The sequence below is a fragment of the Dromiciops gliroides genome, chromosome 2 (assembly GCF_019393635.1).
Source record: "Dromiciops gliroides isolate mDroGli1 chromosome 2, mDroGli1.pri, whole genome shotgun sequence".
In the NCBI taxonomy this organism is placed as follows: domain Eukaryota; kingdom Metazoa; phylum Chordata; class Mammalia; order Microbiotheria; family Microbiotheriidae; genus Dromiciops; species Dromiciops gliroides.
Window position 1 is genome coordinate 191,355,634 of NC_057862.1, and position 15,553 is coordinate 191,371,186.

Below are 15,553 nucleotides of genomic sequence, written 5' to 3' on the forward strand. Positions count from 1 at the left end.
TACAGCTGAAGACATTTGGAGTACATCTGAACAAAATGAAATCACGTTTTGCCAAGAAGACCAAAGTTTTTGCTCACCAAGGGAAAGTGGTTCTATATAGCAAATTGGTACAATCGGCAAAGGTAATTTTGGCACAGAAAGAATGATCAGAATTATTCTTATAGTAGTGATCATGAAATTGGCAAAAATGTTTGGAGTAGTTTGGAAAAGGTTTTGCTGGTAGGGAGTAGTTCCTAGGATATCTGGCCCATGAATAAACCAAAAACCAAAATAGGTTTGCAAATCCACCATACTTTGAAAAATACCCTCATCCCTGTAGTGTGCTCAAAGGGAGCAAAATCCAGGAATCCCAATGTGAGGGGCATCCTTTGGAACTGATTCTTCAAAGACAAAACCCTGTCTTGTGTGTGTGGATGCCGTTGGTCATAGGTCAGTCAATCAACAAGCATTTATTGGGTACCTATTATGTACCAGGCATTGTGGTGGGCACTAAGAATACAGATACAAAGAGTAAAATAATCCCTATTTACAAGAAGCTTACATTCTAATAGATCGGCTTTCTTACCTTACTTAGATCTATTATTCTTTCCAAGTTCAGAACACGAAGTACTCTCTTTTCATTTTAAGATGTGCTTCCCCATCATGTCACATGAGTTGTAATAAAGTTTTTCACTTTCACTTGTGCTAATCTGTTTGCATTTATTTTGTGCTTAGGCTGAAAGGGAAAAGCTTCAAACAAGGATGGACAAGATGGAGTCTGTACTCAAGGAGGTGGACACCTGTCTTGCTGCTCTGGACCTAGGTAAAAATTTTTGGACACATTTCCAAAGTTGGGAGTTCAGGCAAGTCATATCTTCTGAGTCATATCTTCTGTCCTCAGAAACTTTCTTTACACACTATAAATACTAAATTGGAACAAACTGAAGCCCTTCTATTCTGATGATTCATAGCCTAGCCAAACAAGAACAGTTCAGGCCACTAGATTGCTTTAGAAAACTGTACATTTTTGTTTTTAGAAAATGAACTTGACTCAGCCTGATGATTAAGCCTTTTTAAGCACTGAGTAAATTACTAAATAACCAACACCCCATGACCTACTGAAAAGACAATGAGCACATAAAGCCACAGTCTCAGAGCTCTGAGTTACCAGTTATTCATAGATATTTTTTGAGTAGCTACTTTGGGCAAGATACTGAGGACAGAGTGACATGTAAAATAGCAGCCCTGAACTTAAGGAAATTATCTTGTCTATACATCACTAAGCCTTAACAGAGGATAAATCAGCAACTGGAAAACTCTCCCTCTTACAGCCTTCTGTGGCATTCTTTTCCAAACTGTGACTTAAGAGTACTCATGGCACCTAGAACACCCTCCCATTTACCCCTTCCTCTCCTCTCTAGATTTCTGAAGTCCCCTTTTCTGCTATAGAGCATTTAGGAACAAAAAATAATGGATGGGATAAGGAATAATTCGATACTTTTAAGAACCTGTGATATCATAGGTACTCCCTCCAATGGTTCAGATCTCACCCTATCTTTATAGAAGAAATAATAGAGAAATAAAGAAACTGCTGCCTTCAGGGTGCAGTGATCAAATCTTTTTTTTTAATCATAAAAGTATGTTATTATTTTCCAGTTACATATAAAGATAGTTTACAACATTTGTTTCATAAGATTTTTAGTTCCAAATTTTTCTCCCTCCCTCCCCATTCCCCAAGACAGAAAGCAATCTGATATAGGTTATAGAGGTACAATCACATTAAACATATTTCTACATTAGTCATATTGTGAAAGAAGAATCAGAACAAAAGGGAAAATCCTCAAAAAAGTAAAAACAAAAGTAGAAACAGTATGGTTCAATCTCCATTCAGAATCCACAGGTCTTTTTTCTGAATCATGAGTCTTGGATGTTACCATGATCTTACCAGGAAAACTATCCCCTTCTCCAACCCCTGAAGGAAGGAAAGAAAATTGCCCTAAAACAGATTACATACTTATTCAAGTAGTTGTAGTCAACATGGTCATAGAGAACTCAGGATTAAGAGCTGGAAGGACCTGTAGAGATGTACTCCAGTACTCTCATTTTGTAGATGAGGAAATAGGTCCAGAAAGATTAAGTGACCTGAGCACAGTTAAATAACTATTAAACAGCTGTTAAGATAATATTTATACATAGCTTAATCACTTTGAAAAGTATAAAGTGATATGATGGGCAACATGGTCTAGTGGATAGAGTTGTCCTTGGAGTCAGGAAAGACCTAGATTCAAGTTCTGCCCCTGACACTGGCTCTGTGACCCTGGATAAGTCACTTACCTTCTCAGTATCCTTGGCAAGTCTAAGACTGTAAATTGTGAAAAAAATGCTGATCTGCATTGGTAAGAAAGTTTTTTTCCTGGAAGCTCCCTATACTAATGAAATCACAAGTCCAATTTATTTTTAAAATGATATACAAGTATAAGATATTTATCATCAGATATATAGGCATATACAACCTAACATCCTTATTGAGTTTCTTGAAAACATTAACTTAGTAAAACACTAATATGGGAGATAATTTCAGAGTAACAATGTTACCTTTAAATGGAAGACACATTTCTTATGACCCAAAATTCTGATTATAAATTTTAAAATGATAAAGGAAGAGGACTGACACTATCAAGGATTCTTTAGGGCTTAAAAACTCCTCTCCATACTCTCCACTCTACCTCAACTGAATCTCTCCTCTTTATGTCAGCCTTCACCCCCTCCTCTTCTATTCCCCCTACCATTTTCCCCCCACCCTGCCAAAAAAACCCCAAAAAACCAAACCTGCAGAGCACAATTTTCTAATTGGCCAGACAGACCACTCTACTGATGAAAGCCTAAGATGGATTCACCAGGAATAGAGAAACAGCTATCCTCTTCCAATGAAGTAGGTTACAAAGGAGTTTGGTTTTAATATATTAAAATTACTGCTTATTGATATTGTCCGGAACAACATTATACTAGTTATGCCTGTACAAAAAAAAAATGGTAGCTATGTCTCAGATATCTCAATATAGCCCTTGGAAAAATCTGATTCTACTGCTATACAGTTTAAAATAGTATTTGACTGGGGCAGCTAGATGGCACAGTGGATAGAGCACCGGCCCTGGAGTCAGGAGGACCTGAGTTCAAATCCGGCCTCAGACACTTAACACTTACTAGCTGTGTGACCCTGGGCAAGTCACTTAACCCCAATTGCCCCGCAAAAAAAAAAAAATATATATATATATATAGTATTTGACTTTTTCTGGTATTGTTCTTCATTAGCATCATCATCCAAAGTTTTGATACTAGAAGATAGATTATTTTTATGTAATTTGTATTTAAAAGTTTGTGTTCTGCTAGTTCTCTCTTAAGCCATTGATTCTCAACACCTCTAATTATACAGTAAATGCTTGTTGATGGAGTTACTCTAATGCATGTTTTCTCCTGTAGAAATTAAGAATCTGGACAAAAATGAAGAAGATATTCCTATGGCAGAGTGGGATTCTGAAATGTTAGCTACAGAAAAAGGTATCTATACCAATGAACAGGAAAACATTTTAACTGAGGAAAGTTTTCTCAGCATATAGTTTTATGTAATAGTAATCACTTAGGATTAAAGTGACTCATTTTATGCAGCACATTACAACTTTAAAAGGACTTCTATCACAGTACTCCTCTGAGATAAGTAGACAAATGTCTGCAAGTCCTAGTTGAACAGAGGTAGTCACCTGGGGTTTTCAATAAAATAGATTTTTTTTTTAATGGTAGAAAATCTCTAGGCAATTCTCTATTTCCTAAGAGGTGTTAGTAGAAAATCTGTTCATTAGGAATATAATTCTCTCTCTCTCTCTCTCTCTCTTTCAGAATTAGAACAATTACAAGCTAAAGAAGAGGAACTAAAGAGGTAAGCCTTCAATTTCTTTGTTTGTCAGTGTAGCACCAAAGTCCAAACAAATAGCACCCTGCTTTCAGAAGCTGCGTTAGTTCCAGATGAGTTTGGGGGCACGGGATCTTATTACCTCTTCCTGGTTCAGGGCTTCTGTTTTATTCTGCAGTTATTCTAGAGGATCACTCAATCCAGTTGATGACAATTTTGGAAACTGGCCCAACACAGAGTATTGTTCTGGACCTGTCCTAAAACAGACCCAAAGGTCTCTGCCAAAATAATCTGAGAGGGGCATCTAGGTGGTATAGTGGATAAAGCACCGACCCTGGAGTCAGGAGGACCTGAGTTCAAATCTGGCCTCAGACACTTAACACTTACTAGCTGTGTGACCCTGGGCAAGTCACTTGCCTCACTAAAAAAAAAAAAAAAAAACCACACACACACACAGTCTGAGGATTCAAGGGTAGCAACAAAGACATTCACCAGACTTCTAAACTTCATGAAGATGAGGATCAAGGGCAATGAAGTATTTCTCTTCTTGTCCTATAGCCCACATCTCTTGATAGAATACAGAGTTTATACTAAAGGATTTTTTCCCCTGAGTATCTGATTTTTTTCTACAGGAATATATCAGAACTGGAGATACAGAGGCAACAGGCACTTGCACAAATAAACAGCCTACAAAGAGAAGCAGATAGAACTAAGGAATGCCTGGAAAAATTCAAGTAAGGAAAAACATCTCATCTGTTCGATTAAATTCAAGAAAAACTTATTAAGTATTTCTCTTGCCTTACTGCCCTTTCCTCCATGCTTCTTCCCCTTTCATTTTCTGGAATCAAGACTCAAATCAACTCTGCCCTTCTTTCCAGATGGAGTGCATCAGACTCTCTAGCTCTATTCACCTTGCCTGTGGCTTTCCAGATTAAGGTGCCTCTTCCCTGGCCACCACTTCCCCTGTGAACTCCTTAAAGGGACTTTCTTTGCTTTTATAGTAGCATCCCCAGTGTTAGTAAGATAGATAGATAGTAAGCACTTGATAGAGGCTTTTCATTCATCCATTCATGGCATCATGGTAGGTACTAGGGATATAGAGACAAAAAACTCCCTTCCTTTGAGGAACTTGCATTATATACCTAATTGAATCCAAGGTAATTTGAGGAGGGAGCAATCACTTAAAAACAGAAAGATAGGTGGAGGCTCCTGAGCTGAACCTTATAGAAAGGTAAAGATTCTAAGAGGTGATGAGAGGAATTCTCAGCAGAGGCACAGGGTGTGGAGCCCTAACTGCTGAGTTTGGAAAACCTTGGTCTGGTATCAAAGAGTCATGGGAAACAAGCCTCGAAAGGTGGCTTGGATGCAGACTGTGGAGAGCTCTACATGCCAGGATGAGGACATTTGTATTTAATTCTAGAAATAATAAGGAGCTTTAGAAAAACATGCAACGACTTGCATGAAATAATGAAGAATGAACTGAGAAGAACCAAGAAAACATTGTATACAGTAACATCAATGTCATTCAAAAAAGAGATGAACAATTAAGTTATTTTAAATATTATAAAAACTTAAATTAACTACAGAGGATCTATGAAGAAAGACTCTATCCATCTGCAGAGAAAGAACTGATAAATAGAAGTATGTATAGTAAAGTTTTATATATGTGTGTGTACATATATACATATATCCATAGACACACATCACAGAGAGAGAGAGATCTGTGTCTGGTGGCCTTGTCTAGGGCAGGGTGGGAGGGAGCAAGAAAAAAATAACAAAAAGTACAAGCAGAGAAGAAAAGAAAACTCAGAAGCACAGAAAAGCAGGGTAGCTTTGAAAACAGTGGGTAGGGGGTGCAGCTAGGTGATGCAGTGGATAAAGCACTAGCCTTGGATTCGGGAGGACCTGAGTTCAAATCCAGCCTCAGACACTTGACACTAGCTGTGTGACCCTGGGCAAGTCACTTAACCCTCATTGCCCCACAAAAAAAGAAAACAATGGGATAGTATTTATCGTGTAGTGTTGCTGGTTTTTTTTTTTTTTTAGAGTAAACTGAGATGCAGATTCATGGTTTCATATTGAATCCTCTTTTTATGTGATGCTCTTTTTATGTGATGCTCTGTACATGGAAATGTTCAATTTTTTTTTGTCTTTTTGAATTTAAGTTCAAAATGAATAAAAAACTTTTTTAAAAATAAAAAATACTAGGGAGCCACTGAAAGCTTTTGCTCTTCTTTCTTTCAACGGCTTAAGGCTGTAATATCACAGTACTTAAATTTAAATATCTAGTGTCACTTGCCCAGAAGAGAGTACCACCTGATGCTATTAGGATTAGATGTGATTTGGTGATTCTCATCTCAAAGAAAAGAGAGGTAGCATGACAGGAAATAGCTAACTTCAGAATCACAGAGACCTAGGCTTATGGCCCACCTCTGACCCTGGGACTCTGGGTAGATCACCTAGCTTCTCTCTCAGAGCCCCTGGAAGCCCTCCCTCAGGCTATAAGTCACAGAGCATTTGGTGAACTGCATTTCCTCAAGAGGCAGTTCCCTGGACCAATTAAATTTCAGGTCCATTCAAAGAAAAAGGATTCCTGAAACTGGTAGTTTGACCTTTTTTTTTTTTTTTAAACTCTAGTGGCTCAGAGTGGGAGATCATTGAATGGAGTGATAGCCAGGCTGTATTCACTTTCCTTTATGACTCAATAGAGCTCACCATCACCTTTGGAGAGCCTGTGGGTAAGTAGCAAAAGCAATCTGATTTTATTTTACAGCCATTTATATGTGAGGAGGAATACATCATAAAACCCCATGATTAAATTCATTCAGGATTCAAATCTTAATTTTAAATATGGAAAGGAATAAAAAGCAATATGGCAGCACCATGTGCTGATGCTGCAGGCTCACATCAAATAAAACATTTGTTGATTGAAAATGTCATCATTCTCAAGTTTTCACAGGTGTTTACCTGTTGCTTACAGAGTGTAAACTAATGCATAGATGGACAAAGAAATTGTTTGATTCTATCACTTTTTATTGCTATGAACCTGATAAATATCAACGAATTTGAACACTATCTCATAAAAAACACTTCATGTGGCATGACTGCATATGGCTTGTTGGTTGTTGGGATTTTTTAAAAGTATATACTATATTAAATTTAAAACAGTATTTCCAACACTGCCCTACTTGTCTGTAGTCTCTCCTGGGCTTCCGTCTGTTTTCTGCTATGTTTTTTTCTTAATATTTTGTTGATATTCTTTGTTTTATATTATTATTACTCTCTCTCACACTTTCGGGGGGGGGGGGCTGGGCAATGAGGGTTAAGTGACTTGCCCAGGGTCACACAGCTAGTGTCAAAAGCCGAATTTGAACTCAGGTCCTCCTGAATCCAGGACCGGTGCTTTATCCACTGTGCCACCTAGCTGCCCCCATCTCACACATTCTTAACACTTCCCCTGCCCCTCAAGAAATAAAAGTATATCCTTTCCCCTGTAACAAATAATTATATATAGTCCAAATCCACATAGTAACTATTTCCGAAAATGTGTATATCCTTCCATAGCTTTAGTCCCTCTCCTTTCTACCAAGGTAGAAAACATGAACCATCACCAGTTTTCTGGAGTCATATTTGGTCATTGCATTGATCTTAACTCTTAAGTCTTTTTAGTTTTTTCCTTTATAATGTTGTAGTCATGGGGCAGCTAGGTGGTGCAGTAGATAGAGCACCGGCACTGGAGTCAGGAGTACCTGAGTTCAAATCCAGCCTCAGACACTTAATACTTACTATTTTTGTGACCCTGGGCAAGTCACTAAACCCCAATTGCCTCACTAAAAAAAAAAAAAAAAGATAATGTTGTAGTCATTGTATAAATTGTTCTCCTGGTTCCATTTATTTCACTCTATTTCGATTAATACAAGACCTTCCTTAGAGCCAACCCTTAGACCTTCTTACAGTTCATAATATGCCATTAAATTAACATGCCATAATTTCTTCAGTCACTTTGTTGGGCAACACTTTGTTTCTGTTATTTGCTAAGACAACAAGTGCTATGATAACTTTTTTGTGCTTTGGCTCTTTTCTTTCTTTTATCTCTTTAGTCTATATGTTCAGTAATTATATCCTGAATCCAAGCATATGCATAATTTAGTGACTTTTTCTGTATAGTTTCAAATTGCTTTCCAAAATGATTGCATCAATTCACAGCTCCACCACCAGATCAGAGGGTTTAGAGAGGAGAGAAATTCTATCATCTTTTTGTTTTGTTTTGTTTTGTTTTGTTTTTTGTTTTTGGGGGGGGGCGGGGCAATGGGGGTTAAGTGACTTGCCCAGGGTCACACAGCTAGTAAGTGTCAAGTGTCTGAGGCCGGATTTGAACTCAGGTACTCCTGAATCCAGGGCCAGCGCTTTAACTACTGCACCATCTAGCTGCCCCCTATCATCTTCTAATATTTTCAGTAAAAATTAATTTCAGAAACATAGGCTTACCTAAATTCTATTGCTAGGCAATTTTAAATCTTACCCTAAGGAAACAAGGTTGATGTTAAGGAATAATTTTCCCGTCTTGTGGCTTGGTCCTGACATTGCTTCACTGGTTCAACCAGGATATTATTCAGATGCGAAATATTTTATAGAAAAATTAGAGTATTTTAATGGAATTCTCTATCCCAGTTCCTTCATTTTATAGGCAAGGAAACTAAAGCTCAGAGAGGTTAAGTGATTCTCCCAAGACATCACCACTTTGTGATCATCATCCCTCTGTGCTTTGTTTATTGTACTGTGCTGAGATTTCATGAGAACATTCATCTACCTGGCATATATTTTGAGACTTTTAAAAGGCAGCGTTTATAGAATGCTTGGCATAAAGGCAGGAAGATGTGTTAGAATCCTTCTCTGGCACTCACTGTGTCTGTGACCGCTATCACTTAACCTTTCTGAGCCTCAATTTCCTCTTCTGTAAAACTCAGTAATACTCAAGTTACAGGATTGTTAGGCTTAAATTAGATAATTATATATAAATTACTTTGCAAAGCAGCAAATTCTATAAAATGTCAGTCATTATTCATAATATCATAATACTAAAATTGCATATTATTTGTGCCTGGAATCTTGTTCAATGTCAGCCATTAAAAAGACCTAGTAGAAAATGTTGGCCCTGTATAATGTCTTCAGAAGCATTATCTGTTGATAATGATATAGATGATGAAAGATTTGTAGACCCTTTGGAGCATAGTATTCTCTTGTCAACCGCCCTAGCAGAAATTTCTTAGTGAAACATTTCCATTCATTACTTCCCATCAGCAAACTTAGTGTATTAGATGTAGCTGACAGGTGCTTGTAGTCCACTATGTAAAAGTCATTAATGGTGTTTTTAATGATGCTGACAAGTCAGCAGAAAGCTAAAATAAGATGATTTTCTAGAGGGTACATAAAATACTTCAGAGAAAACCTCTGCCTTTGCTGAATAATTTTGCAAAAAGGCAGCTATATTACATTCTTGGAAGGTAATGACTATCTTTCACTCTACATAAAAATAAACTGGCATTTTTTATTGGTAACAAAGAACTGGAAATTAAATAGATGCTGATTGGTGTGGGGATAGCTTAAATAAATTGTAGTACATGAATGTAATAGAATAATATTGTACTGTAAGAAATAATGCTGGGGCAGCTAGGTGGCACAGTAGATAAAGCACTGACCCTGGACTCAGGAGGACCTGAGTTCAAATCGAGCCTCAGACATTTGACACTTCCTAGCTGTGTGACCCTGGGCAAATCACTTAACCCTCACTGGCCTGCAAATAAAATTTAAAAATAAGAAATAATGCTTATAAAGAATTCAGAGAAGCTTCGAAAATTTTGTATGAACTGATATGGAGTGAAGTAAGCAGAACCAGGAACCTAGTATACCCAGTGACTAACAATGTATAAACAAAATAATAAACTGAAATGATGTGCTATTTGATTAAAATACCAAACTAAGTCCCAGAAAAGAACTGAAAAATTGCACCCACCTTCCTTCATTGCACAGGTAAACGACTATGAGTGTAGAATATTGTATATACTGTCAGCTACTGTCAATCATGTTCAACATTTTAATTTTTTTCCCCCTACATTGCTTTTTTCTCATTCTTTTTTTTCAATAAGTTACTCAGATGAATAGGAAAAGGGATATATGCAGAAATTAATGTGATATTAAAATAAAAGGTGTCTCCCCCAAAAAATACATTGATTAAAAAATAAGGATAAGATGGCATATGGGACTTTATCATTAAGGTAGATCCCAAGAACACTTAGATAGTCAGCACCAGTTTGCCTCTGGGTTCCTATACCACTAACAGCTAAATCTTTATTATGTCTCATTAATTGAATATTAATAATAATAATGCCCCTGAGCAATTAAGAAAAAGGTTATTTTCGGTATAGTCTAAGAAGCATATGGTATGTGTTAGATTTCCCTCCGTGTTTTTTAAAAATCTCCTCTAAAAATATTCAAAACCAAAGATCTGGAGAAAAAGTAAAAATTGAAATCAAAATTTTTTAATCTGGTAGTTATTTTGGTAAGGACCAAACCTATAATTTCACTGGTTTGGAAACCACTGCCTACCACCAGATCATCAAAGTTTTAAAAGCTTTGGTATTAAATAAGCTAACTCAGGTAGCAAATCAGACTTCTCTCTATAAAATTACTTATTTTATATAGTTGAGATTATGCTGAATATGTGATTTAAAGCCAGTCAATAAGGGACTTAGTAAATTACTTTTTCTTCTGTCTTTTCCTAGATGGTCTTCCTTTCCTGAGCAAGACTTGCAGAAAGATTATTGATATAAACTTTGAAACTCTGCTGCATGGTATGGCTTTAAACATTTGTTTCTAAAGTTAGGTACTTCCAAGTATAAATTACTTCTTGAGGTCTGTGCTCCAAGGGATATTGCAAAGTTAAGAAGATTTGAAATTTCTGTGCTGGAATCATTGTATAGAGATCATCAATGTGGGTCTTAGAACTTCAAATAAAATATAACTTTCTTATGGTTGGTCCCAAGGAATGACTGGTTTTGAGATTTTACAGTATATCCTACATTATCCAAATCAGCAGTTATCAAGTCTTTCTTTCACATGACTAAAAATCAGAATGAAGGGGCACTCATTTCCACAGGGCTTTGTGAGATTGCTATCCAGTCACCTATAAAGAACAAACTAATATGAAACGTGAAAAATCACTCTCTTTATTTTTGCAGAAAATAAAGCTCCCCCATCATCACAGTTAGTGCATAGACTCATTTTTCAGTTCATTGAGAATCAAGGATCATGGAAGAATAAATGCATAACCCAGCATCATGTGCCTAAGGTAAAGTCTAATTGCAAAATCCCAGGAAAAATTAAGTAGTGTCATCTGTCCCTGAAGGCTGACCTAAAACTGGATACAGAATTGGAGCTTCTGAAACAGTAGTCCATCTTGTTCAGGGGCTTTGAACTTCATGGAGAAAAGTCACTAAGGGCAAAAAATTATTTATAGTCTCATTTATCTTCCTGTTTCTCCAGATGCTACAAGAGATTTCATTGGTAGTAAGCCGTTGCAGACTCCTAGGAGAAGAAATTGAATTTCTAAATAGATGGGGACCAAACTATAACCTCATGAACATAGATGTGAATAATACCGAGTAAGTAGTTATTAGAGAAACCTGCTGTAGTTGTGATTATTGTTTTTAATGTTGATTGTGCATCCCAGGTATACATCTACACTTAGCTCTGGGCATATTGTTGTAAGTAATTATTGTGAGTAAAATCTGCATAAGCATAAAATAATTGAATTACTATACTTTAAGAAGCCTCCTGATTCTGCCCTATTTTATCACTACCCTAGGGCACTACCTCTACTTCCTCTGGTAGTATTTTGAATCACAAATTCAGTTGTTTAATTTGCCAGTCATAGCGCATGGGAACCCTAGTCAAGTAATCAGTAAACATTTATTTGTTGCCTACTATGTACCAGTCACTGTGCTAGGTTATAGAGGTACAAAGAGAGAAACAACACCTGCTGTCAAGGAGCTTGTGTATCAAGGGAAATAACATGTAGGTATATACAAAATAGACATAAGGTCAATGGGCACTTGAACTGAGTCTTGAAGGAAACTAGAGATTCTATTCAGTAAATATTCAGTGCCTTCTATATGCCAGTTCCAAAAGGAAGAATAGATTTGGGGGAAAAAACGAGTTCTGTTTGAATATATTGAGTTTGGGATGCCTACGGAACATCCCATTTTAAATGGTCAGTAGGCAGTTGATTGAAGTAGGACTGACACTTGGAAGAGAGACTAGGGCTATGTATAGAGATTTTGGCATCATCGTTATAAAGATGACAAAACTACAGAAGCTGATTGGGTCAAAAGCAAGAGTATAAGGACCCATTATAGGCTAGGGTAACATGGCTGCTATAAAATCAACAACATTTATTATGGGCTTACAGTGTGCCTGGTACTGTGCTGACATGCTAGGAATATAAAGAAGGCAAAAAGAGTCCCATCCTTTAGGAAGCTCACTTTCTTTCTTGTTTTAAATTAATAGTATTTTATTTTATTTTTTCCAATTATACATAAAGATAGTTTTTAACATTCATTTTTATAAGATTTTGAGTTCCAAATATTTCTCCCTCCCTCGCCTCCCCCTTCCCTAAGACAGCAAGCAGTCCAATATAGATTATACATGTACAATCATGTTAGACAAATTTCCACATTAGTCATGTTGTGAAAGAAGAATCAGAAGAAAAGGGGAAATCCACAAGAAAGAAAACAACAAAAAACAAAAAAAGTGAAAATAGTATGCTTTGATCAGCATTCAAACTCCATAGTTCTTTCCCTGGATGTGGATAGAATTTTCCATCATGAATCTTTTGGAATTGCCTTTGATCATTGTATTGTTGAGAAGAGCTAAGTCTATCATAGTTGATCATCACACAATGTTGCTGTTATTGTGTACAATGTTCTCCTGGTTCTGCTAACTTCATTCAGCATCAGTGCATTCAAGTCTTTCCAGATTTTTCTGAAATCTGCCTGCTCATTGTTTCTTTTTTTTAAAATGTGACTTTTTTTTTTTTAGTGAGGCAATTGGGGTTAAGTGACTTGCCCAGGGTCACAACAGCTAGTAAGTGTTAAGTTTCTGAAGCCGGATTTGAACTCAGGTACTCCTGACTCCAGGGCCGGTGCTCTATCCACTTTGACACCTAGCTGCCCCTGCCTACTCATTGTTTCTTACAGCACAATAGTCTTCCATTACATTAATATACCACAGAGGGCGGCTGGGTGGCGCAGTGGATAAAGCACCGGCCCTGGATTCAGGAGGACCTGAGTTCAAATCCAGCCTCAGACACTTGACACTTACTAGCTGTGCGACCTTGGGCAAGTCACTTAACCCTCACTGCCCTACCAAAAAAAAAACAACAACAAAAACAAACAAACAAACAAAAAAACATTAATATACCACAGCTTATTCAGCCATTCCTCAGTTGATGGGCATCCCCTCAATTTCTAGTCCTTTGCCACCACAAAAAGCTGCTATAAATATTTTTGTACATGTGGGTTCTTTTCCCTTTTTTATGATCTCTTTGGGTTATACACCTAGTAGTGGTATTGCTGGATCAAAGGGTATGCACAGTTTCATAGCCATTTGGGCCTAGTTCCAAATTGTTCTCTAGAATGGTTTGATCAGTTCACAACTCCACCAACAATGCATATGGAGATGGAGATGGAGATGGAGAGGGGGGGGAGAACATTCCAGGCAGAGGTGACAGCCAGTGGACTTTCAAAGAATTGAGAAATGGATCATGGTGTGGAAGGAATAGCAATAACTCCTATATTACTAGGATCATGGGGTATGCTTGCACTATCTCTCTGCCCATCACAGTATACTTAGCTCTCAGGTTGTATGCATACTGCATCACAGTGAATAAAAAATGAAGAAAGTGACATAAAACCTTTTTTTTTTTTACCTTAGTTATGTTTGTTTCATTTTTAGCTAACTTGACAATGACTCAGTAATTTCTTGAAAGCAGTTTTCTTTGAGAATACCATCTCCTTCCAAACTAGATGAAGTCATTCCTTTGGAGTGATTTTACAATATGTTTTGCTGTTGTTTAAGGAATATCACAATAGTAACCCTGTTGCAGATGTTCTGCCTTCTGTTCTTTCAAGTCCCTTCAGAGAAGAAAACATTGTGCATCTATCAGTTCATTTTACTAATGAAATGGAAAGAAGTATAGCCAAGTGCTTCATTGTAGCTTTGTCCTATATATCTCAACAGGCAATTTTGGGTACCTTTACCAGTGAGCACTACTCATCATATAGACTACTTCCTTTCTTTTTCAACTTTGCCATGCACTATTTCTGCTCTCTTTCCTCTTCTCTCTCATGTTTTTTTAGGCCTGTCAAATTCCACTGGCAAATATTGCTTAGTCCTATTATGGCACTCTGGGTATGGAGGGTGCTGACCAGGGCTTAGGGAGAGGGAATGGATGGAGTACTGGACCTGAGGTGGTAGTTCCAGGTACACAAGTCACCATTTGACAGCAGAATGACTAAGGAGTCAACATTAACCTAATTCATTTTAGCCAACATTTATTAAGTATCTACTCTTTGCAAGGTCCTGGGGATACAGATACCTTTCAGAAAGTTACCTCTTCTGGGAGTAAACCTAAATATGTACAAAGTTGTACAAAGTTATTTCAAGAGGGAGAGAACACTAACAGCTGGGAAGGATCAGGATTGGCTTGGTATAGGAGTTGTTACTGGGGATGTGCTTTAAAGGAAACTGGGATTTTATGGAGGAATGTATTCTAGGCAATGAAGGCATAGGGATGGGAGATGTTATTTTGTATACATGAGAAGCTAGGAAGCCAATTTGACTGGAACAGAATATCCATGAATGATGAATAATAGGAAATTTTAATGGAAAAGTAGGTAGGAACCAGATTATGGAGGACTTTAAATGCCAGACTGAGGGTTTTGTATTTTGCCCTAAAGGCAATAAGGAACTACCGAAGATTTCTGGGTAGGAGAGTGACATGACCAGATCTGTATTCTAGGAAGATCCTTTGGTAGCTGTGTGGATTGAAAAGAGGAATCATTTCTGGGCTTGGTTCTCACATTTATCAAATAGGATAATATTAGTTATTATACCAGTCTGTCTTACTAGAATGATAGCAGGACAAATACTATATAGTAATACATGAATATAAAAAGGCAATATAAAAATTCAAGGCACGACCATAAAAATGATATTACAAATTAATGACTGATTTTGTCTTTCTTTGTCAGATTCCCAGAATCTCAGAGTTAGGAGAAAAGTCAGGGGTATTCTGCTCCAAACATTACTTGAGCAAGAATTCCTTATATAGCAGCCTCTCCTAGAAAGCCTCTAGGGATGAAGAGCTCACCATTTCCTTCACTTGTAGAGAGCTCTAATTAATTATTAGTAACTGTCATTTCCTTTTTTTTTTAAGCCAAATTCTACCTCTCTTATACTTTCACTACTGTTACTAGATCTACCTTTTAAATGTAAGCAAAACACATATCATTCCATTTTTTATATGACAACCTTTCAGTTACTTGTCAGTGATAATGTCCCCCACCGAATTTCTGCCTCTTGTGATTTCACTTTTCCTTATTTAGTTGA

The 15,553-nt window shown here is 37.1% G+C and overlaps 1 protein-coding gene across 1 annotated transcript in view; it reads left to right on the plus strand.

The window, feature by feature from the left end:
• Positions 1-15,553, plus strand: part of KNL1 (kinetochore scaffold 1) — a 98,512-nt gene that overhangs the window by 79,493 nt on the left and 3,466 nt on the right. The window contains exons 17-25 of the mRNA XM_043980556.1: positions 6-122; positions 715-802; positions 3,460-3,537; positions 3,874-3,913; positions 4,519-4,620; positions 6,524-6,624; positions 10,669-10,737; positions 11,125-11,234; positions 11,429-11,547. Coding sequence (XP_043836491.1) covers positions 6-122; positions 715-802; positions 3,460-3,537; positions 3,874-3,913; positions 4,519-4,620; positions 6,524-6,624; positions 10,669-10,737; positions 11,125-11,234; positions 11,429-11,547 — 824 coding nt within the window. The remainder of the gene's footprint in view (positions 1-5; positions 123-714; positions 803-3,459; positions 3,538-3,873; positions 3,914-4,518; positions 4,621-6,523; positions 6,625-10,668; positions 10,738-11,124; positions 11,235-11,428; positions 11,548-15,553) is intronic.